General features: G+C 57.0%; 1 protein-coding gene across 1 annotated transcript; it reads left to right on the top strand.

Moving 5' to 3' along the window:
- Positions 1 to 7283: 7283 nt before the first annotated feature.
- FAM210B (family with sequence similarity 210 member B) lies at positions 7284 to 12109 on the top strand. The gene is made up of 3 exons (XM_056107460.1): positions 7284 to 7513; positions 11609 to 11748; positions 11858 to 12109. The coding sequence occupies exons 1-3, from the start codon at positions 7331 to 7333 to the stop codon at positions 12069 to 12071; spliced, it is 537 nt and encodes a 178-aa protein (XP_055963435.1). The 5' UTR covers positions 7284 to 7330; the 3' UTR covers positions 12072 to 12109.
- The last annotated feature ends 525 nt before the right edge of the window (positions 12110 to 12634 follow it).

Below are 12634 nucleotides of genomic sequence, written 5' to 3'. Positions count from 1 at the left end.
GTTCGATCCCTGGCACCCCATACGGTTCCCTGAACCCTCCAGGAGTGATCCCTGATCATAGAGCCAGGAGTAAGTCCTGAGCACTGCCAGGCATGGCACCCCTCATCCCTGCATTCCCCAGAATGAATGAATGAATGAACATTGCGTGCAGGAATGAACAAGAGAATGAGCGAGGAAAGAAAACGGTTTGGTGCTGTGATTAGCTCTCAGAAGGGGCCTGCATGCACCCGGCCAAGCACCAGATGCCTGATGTCTCTTCATCACAGCAACCCTGTCACGCGGCTGCTATTATTATTCCCATTTTACAGATGCGAAAACTCAGTTCCGAGCAGCCGAGCGGCCGTGCCAGTGGCATGTTTGCAGACAGTCCCCAAGGACCCCTGGGGGGCGGGGGCATTGTTTATGGGAGGTCTAGGGATGGAGAGAAAATCCAGACATTTGTCCCCAGCGCCGTCCCCGACCGATCTGCGCAGGGTCCCTCTGCGTGTACCCCAGCCTCTGGCTTCCCACATCCCCGTAGGATCAAGCCCGGAGCAGATGAACCGCAGTTCCCTTGGCAACAGAGAGGAGAACGGTCCTTCTTTCTTCCTTGAGTGCCAAGGCCTTGCAGCAGCGAGTACCCTACCCCCTCACGGTGTCCCCTCCCACGCACGCACGCACGCGAGCACGCACATGGGCACATGCACGCACGCACACACGCGAGCTGGCATCCGGCCTCACACGAGCACGCGCACACGCGCACTAGCATGCACGGTCGCACACGAGGACGTGCACGGGCACGCGAGCATGCCTACGAGCTCGCACACACGAATATGCACGCGAGCACGCGCGCGCACACACACGAGCAAGCACACGCACGCGCACACGAACATGCACGCAAGGACGCACACACCAGTGAGCACACACGAGCACGAGCACAGGCACACGCGCACGCGCGCACACACACGAGCACACACAAACAAGCGCGCGCAAGCATGCACGCACAAGTGAGCACACGCGAGCACGCGCACGCGACTATGCACACACGCACACGAGCACATATACAAGCACACGAGCACATGCACACACGTAGGAGCACGCGAGCGCTCCAACCCCCGCCTTCCTTCCCTCTGGACCATCAGGCAGAAGGGCTAATCCGTTCCTGCCAGTTGTGTGGCATTTCACAGGGTGTCTGAAGGAGGAATGTGGACGCAGGCAGCGCCCGGGGCTGGGGGAGTCGGTGCTGCGGGGGAACCAGCCCACCAGCACAGTCCGAGGGTGGAGGCACGTGGGCAGGCCCGGCCAAGCCTGGGCACTGTGTCTGGTCTCCTGGTCTCCGGGAGTGATCCCTGAGCATCCCTGGTGGAGCCCCAAAGCCAAAGAAATAAACAGAATCTGGCCCGTGAAAGTACATTATTCATAAAAATGAAGTTACACAAATACACTGCCCGGTGTGAGCAGCTCAAGAGAAAGAGCTGATACAACATGACAAAAACACCCAGAGCTTTTTATAAGGAAGGAAGGAAGGAAGGAAGGAAGGAAGGAAGGAAGGAAGGAAGGGAGGGAGGGAGGGAGGGAGGGAGGGAGGGAGGGAGGAAGGAAGGAAAGAAGGAGAAAGATAGGAGGGAAAGAAAGAAAGAAAGAAAGAAAGAAAGAAAGAAAGAAAGAAAGAAAGAAAGAAAGAAGGGAGGGAGGGAGGGAGGGAGGGAGGGGAAGTTAAGAAAGAGGGAGGAAAGGAAGGAAGGAAGGAAAGAAGGAAGGAAGGAAGGAAGGAAAGAAGGGAAAGAAAGAAAGAAAGAGAGAAAGAGAGAGAGAGAGAGAGAAGTATGTGTGGCAGCCTGCACATATTTACTTAGGAGGAAATAAATTTTCATTACTTCTTAGGAGAGAGTAAGAGAGAGAGAGAGACAGAGAGAGACACAGAGAGAGAGAGAACTAAACTCTGTAATTGCAGTATTAAACTGATGGCAAGAAATCTCCCCCAGTCGCAGCCATGCCCCCTCCCCCGCCAGCCCCACTGCCTCAGGCCAAGCCTCACCCAGAAATTAATCTGCTAAAAAATTCAGGTATGCCGGCTTTGTGATTCAAATCTCCAGGCTTTCACAGAGTGGGGATGGGCTACCTCCCCCATCTCTGTACATCAGAAGTCCTGGCAGTCACCCGGTTAAAAATTTAACTCTTGCTGAATCACTCCTTTAAAACTCCAGACTCTCTGGGGCAACATCTCAAATTCTATAACATGATAAATCAGTAGTAGCACCCCAGATTGGGTGGGATGTACCGTGGGAGGCGATGGATCTCAATTAACAAAACATAAACACAGAAGGCTCAGCCTGTAACAACATCTTAGTAATCTCTTATACAAGGACTTAATGACTCCGTGGTGAGATACAGCAATTTTCACTCACTTTCTTCTTTTTTTTTTTCCTTTTTGGGTCACACCTGGCACTGCACAGGGGTTACTCCTGGCTCTGCACTCAGGAACTACTCCTGGCGGTGCTCAGAGGACCATATGGGATGCTGGGGATCGAACCCGGGTGGGCCGCGTGCAAGGCAAACGCCCTCCCCGCTGTGCTGTCGCTCCAGCCCACTCACTTTCTTCTAAGGAAACATTTTTTGACCACTCTGTTAGCAAATGATTGATAACAAGCAATATATAATAAATTCTTGAGGGCTTGCTCTGGGGGCAGGCTCAAGGAGTGGTTGGGAAAATTGGAGACAGCGGTGGAGGGAAGGTGTAATGGTGGTGGGATTGGGGTTGGAATACTGAATGCCTGTAGCAAATCATCACGAACAACTCTGCAAACCACAGCATTTATATAAAGCATAAAGAGAAACTTTACATCTGTAAGTCTTACTTATTCATGTAAACTCCAAAATATATTAACACAGAATTGTTTTAAAAGTGCTACTAATTACAGGTGAGACATGATTATTATCATACGCGATCCAAATATAAAGTAAGGTAAAGGTAAAGGTAAAGGCCCTCCCGTTGATCGTCGATTTGCTCGAGCGGGCCCAGTAACGTCTCCATTGGAGACTTTGTTGTTACTGTGTCTGGCATATCGAATACTCTCGGTAGCTTGCGGGGCTCTCCGAGAGGGGCGGAGGAATCGAACTCGGGTCGGCCATGTTGGCCGCTTGTAAGGCAAACGCCCTACCCGCTGTGCTATCGCTTTTGCAGCCCTAAATATAAAATAATAAACTTTAAATTCCAGAGTTTCCCGAGTACCACCAGGAGTAATTCCTGAGTGCAGAGCCAGGAGTAACCCCTGTGCAGTGCCAGGTGTGACCCAAAAAGAAAAAAAAAATTTTTAATTACAGAGTTTGAAACGTGTATTTGTAAATGAGAATAGGTATTTTTATATTGTATTAAATGGTTTTTAGCTTTCTTACTTATTTAGGTCCACTCATATAGTAACCAATAATTGGCTTTTACTGATTGATTTTCTGATCATTCTAGCTGCCAGTTCTTAAAATTTTGTTGAAATAAGCAATATATAAAGTAAATTATTAGAGTCTCCTGCCCCCACGCCTGGCTGTCCTCACCGGGGCCCCTTGGAGGGAGGCGGGTTAAGTGTCCCTTTCCCCAACCCCGAGCAGAGCCCCAGCAGCCGAAGACCTCCAGAACCAGCCACAGCCATGCTGAGACCACTCTCCACACGTCCGGACAAGCCTCATGCATGAAGGAACTGGCAGAGGAACCCAGGCATGCGGGTCCCGGGTTTGAGATCTCCAAGCCTGCTCGGATTGGGCCTGGGACTTCTCCACCCAGATCCCCCATCTTCCAGTAGGTAGGCGTCACACCCACCAGCTGCCGCCAGCGCCAGGTTGGTCCCATCAATGGCCAAGACGCAGAGACTATAAAACCCAGGTCCTGGAAGCGTGCGGCCTCATTTGTGGCTGCGCAACATCTTATTATCTCATTTTTCCTTTGGAGAACCCAGCAGGCTACCAAAAGTATCCTGCCCGCACGGCAGAGTCTGGCAAACTTCCCGTGTCGTACTCAATATGCCAAATACCAGTAACAATGATGGGTCTCATTCTCCTGACCCTGAAAGAGCACTCTTTTAAAATCTCAGGGCTAGGAAGAAGGAGACGTTACTGGCACCTGATCGAGGCAATCAGCGAACAACAGGATGATTGTGATCGTGATCGTGATAAAGTAAATTTATTATGTGCCAGTGTAGCCCAATGGCATCTCTTCGCTCCGGGAACATGGAGGGCCTCAAACCGATCGTTCATGATCTTGACAAAGAAGTCTGACCATCTGGTAGGTGGGCGGCCACGCGGTCTCTTGACATCCCGTGGAATCCAATCAGTAACAGCTCTAGTCCAACGGTCGTCTTTAAATCTCATTACGAGATTAAGTGATTAAGTGATTATGTGCCAGAGGGGTAGCTTGGGATTGAGAAGGAAACTTGGGAATATTGGCGGAGGGAAGGTCACACTGGTGGTGTTGGAACACAAATGCTTGAAACAACTGTAGAAGGGATAACTTTGTAAATCATGGTATTTTGAATAAAAATCAATTTAAAAAATAAAATAGAAACTGAATGGCAAACAGAAAGGGAAAAATAACTGTGTTTTTCTTCTGCCCTAATAGGCAGACGGCAAGAGTCGCAAATTCATCTCCCCACTGGAGCTGGGGTGGGAAACCAGTGAGGGAGAGAAAGGACTGGGGTCAAGTTGGGAACCTGCGAGGACCTCAGGTCAAGGGCCTGGGGGAGGCCCAGTCTGGCCCTGGATGGCTGAGAGCTTCAGGAAGGGCCCTCGGTGTTCACATGTATGGGAGACCCTTAACCCAAGTCTTCCAACCCTCCCTGAGAGACTGACTTCATTTCACAGATGAAGACTCAGAGAGGCCGAGTCACTAGTCCCCAGTCACAAAGCTAGACCAGAAGCATCGGCAGGGCCGAGAAGCCACACTCTCCATCACCTCCAGTACACACAGACATGCCCTCATTAGGGCGGCCCCAGCACCCCCAAACAAATTCACAGGGAGCAAGGCCCTCCTCCATGTCAAGCCAAAGACACGCACCACCACATCTAGGATTGAGGTGCAAGAGCTGGACTGGCTGGAACCGCAGTGGACAAACCTAATCCTGTATCTTGAGACATTTTCCAAGCTTTCCTTTCATTTCCGTAGCAGGAAATACGTCTGGATTGAGTTAGAGGAGTTTTCACTCTTACAGCCGGCCAAATCACCACAACCAGCTTTTAAAATCTTTCCCTGGGCTGGAGTAATAGCACAGCGAGTAGGGCATTTGCCTTGCACGTGGCCGACCCGGGTTCGATTCCCAGCATCCCATATGGTCCCCTGAGCACCGCCAGGGGTAATTCCTGAGTGCATGAACCAGGAGTAACCCCTGTGTATTGCCAGGTGTGACCCAAAAAGTAAAAAATAAAAAATCTTTCCCTAGCCCCAAAATGTTCCTCCTGCTCATTTGCAGTGAATCCCATTTCCCACCTGGAATTTGTGGGCACCTTGGCGGGCTGCCTTCATTAGGTTCCCATGCCTGTTCTGGGCAGTTTGAGGACCCATGGACCTCCATGGGCCTGTGTTCTGGGTCCCTCAGCACTGTGTGCAGTGATTTGCTCCTTCTAACTCCCAGGTGGTATTCTACTCCTGGACTGTCTCTCCCCTCCTCAGCTGATGAATATTTGGATTGTTTCGACATGGCAGGCTACCAAAAGTATCCTGCCCACACGGCAGAGTCTGGCAAACTCCCCGTGCTGTATTCAATATGCCAAAAAAAAAAACAGTAACACTGATGGGTCTCATTCTCCTGACCCTGAAAGAGCTCGAATGAGGCACTTTTTAAAATCTCAGGGCTAGGACGAAGGAGATGTTACTGGGGCCTGCTCGAGGCGATCGATGAACAACAGGATGACAGTGATACCACGCTGACTATTAGGAATAAACGACTGCGAAGTTTGCATTCGTGAGTTTTGGAGTTTTACACTATGGTCTTTGAATGACGATGACTTCACTTGTTGACTTCACATTCCACGATGCACAGGGGTTATTCCTGGCTCTGTGCTCAGGAACCACTCAGGAGGCCATATGGGATGCTGGGGATGGAACACAGGTTGGCCACCTGCAAGGCAGGTGTCTTACTGGCTATACTATCTCTCTGAGCCTAAGCTTCTCTGGAGAAGCTGAGTACAGTGGTTGGAAGTTTCGTGTATGTCTAAAACGCCACCAAACAGCTCATCAGGAGGGCATTTGTCTTGCATGTCTTAGGCCAGGGGTTCAATTCCTGGCTCCGCGGGAATTAAAATAATAATGCTGATAAATATTTAAAATTTGGGGGAATGGGGCTGGAGCGATAGCACAGCGGGTAGGGCGTTTGCCTTGCACGCAGCCAACATGGCCGACACAGGTTCGATTCCCAGCATCCCATATGGTCCCCCGAGCACCGCCAGGAGCAATTCCTGAGTGCATGAGCCAGGAGGAACCCCTGAGCATCGCCGGGTGTGACCCAAAAAAGAAAAAATAAATAAACAAAATAATAAAATAAATTTTGGGGGAAGACAAAGAAACAGGTCAAGGGGCCGTATAAATAGTACAGGGGTTAAGGTGCTTGCCTTGTATGAGGCTAATCCTACTTTGATTCCTGAGCGCAGAGCTAGGAGTAAGCTCTGAGAATTACTGGGTGTGTCCCCAAAACAAAACGACACCCCCACCCAAAAGAGAAAGAAAAATAGGTCACTGGCTGTTCACAAGCTTCGCATACTCAAGACCCTGGTTCCATTCGGGTACTGCATGGTACCCAGAGCACAGGGTCAAGAGTAACCCCTGAGCCGACCAGGTGTGGTCCAAGCCATAAATAAATAAAACACCGCCACTGTTTTAGGAGGTGGTTGCATCTCTCACACTGACATATGAAGGTCAAATTTTAAAGAACTTTCCATTAAATGTGTATCCACACTTGTATTCTTCTTTTGAGCTAGCACCTAAGGATCTCTGTACATTTTGCAGGTTTCACGCATTTCTGCAGACCGTTAAAGCTCCCAGGCTAAAGCCCTGGTTTATCCTTTGTGCCCACAGAGAACAACCTGCCGGCTCTCTCCGCCCTGGAAAGACCTGCAGAGCCACGCCCACGGGGCGGGGGAGGGCGGAGCCTGGGCGGGGCGGAGCCAACGGGCTGAGTTGGGGCTCTGGCCCCGCCCCCTGGCTCTGAGCGCCGGCGCTCCCGGCCAACCCGCGCGGGCCTTCGGCTCTGGGGGGCGGGACCTCAAGGCGGGGCCTATGGCGGCGCGGTCCGACCCCCCGGCTCCGCCCCTCGCGCCGCCCGGCCCCGCCCACGGCGCTGGCTTCCTCGGGGTGGCTGGCGCGGCCCGCACCATGGCTGGGCTGCTGGCGCTGCTGGGCCCCGCGCGCACGGTGGGCGCCGGGGTCCGGCCTCGGGTCGCCTGGCTCGCGGGCGCCGGCCCCTGTGCCCCGCCGCCGCCGTGTGTGCGGCTGCTCCAGCCTGGACCTGCTGCCCGGCTGCTCTGCTCCGCCCGCGGGGACCACCGCGGCCGCCAGGTGAGTCTCCCCTCCCCCACCCGACCGCCGGGACCCCCGATCCAGGAGCCCCCGACCCCCGGAGCCCCCGCTCTCCGGAGCGCCGCGAAACCCGGGACCCCCATTCCCGGGACCCCCGATCCCCTGGCGCTTCTGTCCCCAGAAACCCCAATCCCCGGGGCCCTCGATCCCCTAGACCCCGGATCTTCGGGATCCTCGATCCCTGGGACCCTCGATCTCCGGAGCGCCGCGAAACTTGGGACCCCCTTTCCCGGGACCCCCGATCCCCTGGCGCTTCTGTCCCCAGAAACCCCAATCCCCGGGGCCCTCGATCTCCGGGCGCCGCTATCTCCGGACCCCCGATCCCGGGGAACCCCCATCCCCGAGACCCCCGATCCTGGGGACACCCCCCCGAGACCCCCGATCCCAGCCGCCCCCGCAGTTGCCCCAGCGCCCCTAAGGACCCCCAAGGTCCCTACAAGCCAAAAAAGCGAGCCTCCCCGTCGGCCGCTGGAGAAACTGAGGCTCCATCCGAGCAGAAGGGGGTCTGCGACGGTCTGTGTCCAGTGTCCAGAGGAAGCCGGGGGCGGGGTTGACCCTCCCTAGGACACAGCGGGGCGGCGGGGGCTCCAGGGGGGACAGCATGGACACTCTAGCTTCTCCCTTCCCCCTGCACCCTTTCCCCCTCCCCGCCACCCCCCCCCCCCCCCATCCCCAGACTCCGGGCAAGACCTGCAGGGACTGGGGGAGTTCCCCTCTCTCACTTGGGTACCTTGGGTTCTTTGTGTCAGGTCAGTGAAAACCTTACTCCATCTAGGTGGTCATACAAGCTTAATTGTTTTTAAAAGAAGTTTTCTTTGTTTGAGTGGGTCTGTTTTCAGAAAAAGCACCAGGTAGCAGTTCTGGACCTAGAGCCTAGCAAGCTGCTCCCTGACCCTGGGGGCTGGGGGGGGGGGGGGGGGGCATTCGGCTCCTGCCCCAGGCCTCAGGCCTCCCTCCGGCTGCCCTTCCCCAAGGCTGAGAGGGCAGCTCCTTCCAAGAGCTAGGGAGCATCCTTGGGTCACAGCGGTGAGAGTATGCCTTGGGGGGCTCGCCTCAGGGGGCCTGCTGGAGAGCTGTGGCTCCCCTCCCCCGCTGATGTGTGGGACAGCTCCTCTCGTTTCTAAAGCCCAGACCCCTCTCCATGCGTCTCCTGGCTCTTGCTTGTGCTGCACCCAGAAGTCCAGGGGCTCCCCCAAGCCGTCGCCCCCCCCCCCCTCCACCGGCCCACTACACCAGAGCCCCTTGCTGGTCACTACGCCCCCTCTGAGTGCAGGTGCACAGTGCCCAGCCCAGAGCAGATGCCCAGTGAGGAACAAGGCCTGAGAACCGGCCTGGCAGGACCAGGGGCTGGACCGCAGACTCCTCCGCTCCCCTGGCCGCAGCCCGGCTCGGTCCATCCCCACAGGCCCCTTTGTGCGGGTCAAGTCACTTAGCCAACAGAGGAAAACCACAGTCACCCACCAACGATGCCACCAGTGTCGATGCCACCAGAGTCGGCTCACTGACTCAGTCCTCAGATTCCCTGATCACTTCCGGTGGGACAGGAAGGTGCACGCATAAGACAAAGCCTGACACTTCGAACGTCCTAGGGACCGAGCTCAGTGGGGTCCGAGTGGGGGCTGGGTCCCATCCCCAGCACTGCAGAACTGGGAGAAAAAACTGAATTTCTGAAAGGTTTCCGTGCTCTGCAAGTCACCCCCGCATGCACTCCTTCCCGTCGCCTCTGTCATCTCCAGGGCTCGGGGAAACACACGTGGCTCACCGGGCTTACAGAGAACTCCTTCCTCCTGGTGAGAAGGAAGAAAATGGTCCAGGCAGCTCCTAACTCCAGAAAGTCAGAGCAGCCGGGGTGCTGCCACCGGGAAGTTGTGTGTGGGTCCGTGTTGCCGCCCCTGAGCGCTGGTGGGCCTGTGGCTGCAACACTGGCCGCCTTTCTGCTCTGCTTTCGGGGCCAGGAGGCTCTTTGCCAAACTGGAGGCTGGGGAGAACAAAGGAGCCTTCGGCGGACAGCCCCAGACCGGGGGCATAATTAGGTTGGGGTGCGGGGCTCCCCCGAGCAGGCTGCTGGCTCCGTCTGTCCTATCGGCAGCCGCCGTCTGGCTGTACTCACATCTCTGCAGCCCGAGGTGGGTGGGCACTGGTTTATCAGAGCCAGCCGCCACCTGTGGGGGGCTGCGCGTTCCCTTCTCCCCGATCCCTGGCATTTGGAGAAAGCTCCTCTTTCCCGAAGCTTCCACCCCGGTGAGCGGTGAATCCTCCAGGGCCTGGGGGACACTCTGTGCAGGGCCCAGGGGACACGCTGGGCGCTGGTTTGTCCCTTCTGCAACAATCCCCATCTGCACAGTGGGCGCCCAACGCCCCCTTGCACCCGCTAGGCCCGGTCCTGAGGACTCTGATTCTGGAACCTTCCAGGAAACGGGCAGCTTGGCAGCCCAGACTCCTGGCAGGCGGGAGTCTGGGCCTCACCACCCAGGAAATCCCACGCCGAAGTCACGGCCCCCAGACTCTGTGCCCTGACCCCTCCGTCCTTGGAACCCGCATCCCGGGGGCCGTGCAGAACATTCCAGGGGCTGCTGCCCCAGGGGTTGGGTTCTGCACCAAAAGTGAGGTTGTCTGGACCCCTGGGGAGCAGGGGGCAACGAGGCGCTGTGTGAGGGGCGTGGAAACCAAGGGCCAGGCGGGCGCGTTTTCCTCCAAGGCCAGGCTGGGAATGTGCCCTTTGCCCCAGGGCACCACCCTATGGCTCCTCCTCCTGCCTTATCTCCAGGCAGCAGCTGGGGACTATCTTCCCTGCCTGCCAAGGGCAGCATCACCCCCCAGAGGCCAGCTTAGGGGGACCGGCTGGTCAGGTGAGCCTGGTGAGCGGTACTTAAGGAACTAAAGACCAGTCACCAGGGCCGGAGAGACGGCACAGAGGGGAGGGCGCTTGCCTTGCACGCAGCTGACCAGGGTTCAATCCCCGGCATCCCACGCGGCCTCCCGAGCCCTGCCAGGAGTCATTCCAGTGTGCAGGGCCAGGAGTGACCCCTGAGCATCGCCGGGTGTGACCGCCCCAAAAAATAACAACCAGCCACTCCAAAATTACAGCCAGCAGCAAATGAAAAATAGACCAGCGGCATCTGGACCCCAGAGAGCTGGGGAGAAACAGCTCAGCCCCGGGGCTGGAGCGATAGCACAGCGGGGAGGGCGTTTGCCTTGCACGCGGCCGACCCAGGTTTGATTCCCAGCATCCCATAGGGTTCCCTGAGCATCGCCAGGAGTAATTCCTGAGTGCAAGGCCAGGAGTAACCCCTGAGCATCACTGGGTGTGACCCAAAAAGAAAAAAAAAAAAGGAAACAGCTCAACTCAGCCCCCCTCCCGGGCCCCCTAGACGTGCTCAGTACCCCCACAGGCCCACAGGCACAGCCCGGCGGGAGGGGTCTGCTGCCCAGGACACTGTGCGCCGTGGGGGCGGCTGGGTCTCTGGGCTCGGGATGCCCTGTCACTCCAGGCCCCGGCCCTGCCTCTCGGGGCTTCTAGCCTAGCTGCACTTCCCTCCTGCCCCTGAGGCCCACGGATGCGCCTGTGCTAAAATATACCAGGGAGGAGCTCTAGGGCACTTTCCCAGCCACCCACGGCGAGGGTCTCCATGGACCCCCGCCCCCCACCCTGTTGCCCTTGGGCCCGGCCAGTCTGGGGGCGCTGTTTGGGCCTGACTGAGTCAATGAATTCCACCCCCGGCAGTAGTGGTGCAGGACGCCGTGCATCTTGGCTTCTGGTACCTCGGGAGGCCAGGAGGGATCTTAAGTCTAAGGGCTACCAGGGCTGGACCCTTCCGGAGGTGCCAGGGGAGGACCCACTGCCCAGCGCGGGACCCCATCCCTGTCCTCTCCCACCTCCCAAGTAGAACCACCCTGCCCTGTTCATACCCAGGACCCCGTCTCCTCCTTTCCAGGGCCCGGGGTGGGGGGGGGGGTGGGACCCCTTGCTCTTCCAGGGAGCACGCGGGCAGACGGGCTGCCACCGGGCCGGCTGGTGGTGGCCCTCGCCACTTGGCCGGGCCCTAAAGCGCCCGCCCGGTGCTGTGTGTGCAGGACGCGGGCAGCACCGAGAAGAAGCCCAGCAAGGCCCAGCAGCTGAAGCAGCTGTTCCAGGAGTACGGGGCCGTGGGCGTGGGGCTGCACATCGGGGTCTCGCTGGCCTCCCTGGGCGTCTTCTACACGGTGGTTTCCAGGTAAGGGGCTCCCGGGCCGGGATACGCCTTCCCGGGACAGCCGGGGTGGGGGGGGGGGGCCCGAGAGCACCGGTAACCCCGGCGGCCTTTGCTTCTTCTTCCCCCGCAGTGGCGTGGACATGTCCGCCGTGCTGCTCAGGCTCGGGTTCCAGGAGTCCCTGGTGCAGTCGAAGATGGCAGCGGGCACCAGCACCTTCGTGGTGGCCTACGCCATCCACAAGCTCTTCGCGCCCGTGAGGATCAGCATCACCCTGGTGTCCGCGCCCCTGCTCGTGCGCTACTTCCGCAAAGTGGGATTCTTCAAGCCCCCAGCCAAGCCCTGACCCGCTCCGGGGGCCAGCCTGGTGGCCCGCCCCCAGTGGCCTGCGTAGTTAGGGAAGGGGAGGGGAGGGCCAATTCCGAGTGGGAGCTGGGGGGGGCGCAGGGAGAGGGGTCGCGAGCTTCACTTGCCCAGTCCTCGTGGAGAAGTCTGACCTTGACTGGCAAAATTCAGATTTTTTTTCCCCCTTTGGAAACCATCGCACTTTTAGGCGCGTTCACGCTGTTCTCCTGGGGCTGGTACCCGTCACCTGAATTGTCAGCTGCAGATCACAAATGTCACGTCAAGCCACACTGTCGCCTAGGAACCTGATGATGCGGAGGTGGGGGGGGAAGGGGTCCCTGCAGAAGCCCCCGGGGTCTAATCTTTGCTCTAGTCCTTAAAGGGCAGCATTTCATTAAGCTTTTCTGCGAATTCCCGCTCCTGCATTATTCGTCAGGCCGCCTGCGGTTTAATTTGCAATATTCTGTACAGCTGCTGCCGGTACGCAATTAATGAAGCAGGAGTTAATGACACGTGATCAGGATCTAATTAAGCGTCAGCCTTTGGCTGTTCGCTACAGCTATT

The sequence above is a fragment of the Sorex fumeus genome, unplaced genomic scaffold (genome assembly GCF_029834395.1).
Source record: "Sorex fumeus unplaced genomic scaffold, SorFum_2.1 ptg000166l, whole genome shotgun sequence".
Classification (NCBI taxonomy): Eukaryota; Metazoa; Chordata; class Mammalia; order Eulipotyphla; family Soricidae; genus Sorex; species Sorex fumeus.
The sequence above is the reverse complement of the archived record's forward strand: the minus strand, read 5'-3'. Positions and strand labels throughout refer to the sequence as shown.

What these genes read in the sequence shown, in the direction of transcription:
- FAM210B (XM_056107460.1), top strand. Translation starts at nt 7,331, where the DNA reads ATGGCTGGGCTGCTGGCGCTGCTGGGCCCCGCGCGCACGGTGGGCGCC. An exon ending in GGGACCACCGCGGCCGCCAG is followed by an intron (nt 7,514 to 11,608) that starts GTGAGTCTCCCC and finishes CTGTGTGTGCAG; the next exon opens with GACGCGGGCAGCACCGAGAA. An exon ending in TTCTACACGGTGGTTTCCAG is followed by an intron (nt 11,749 to 11,857) that starts GTAAGGGGCTCC and finishes CTTCCCCCGCAG; the next exon opens with TGGCGTGGACATGTCCGCCG.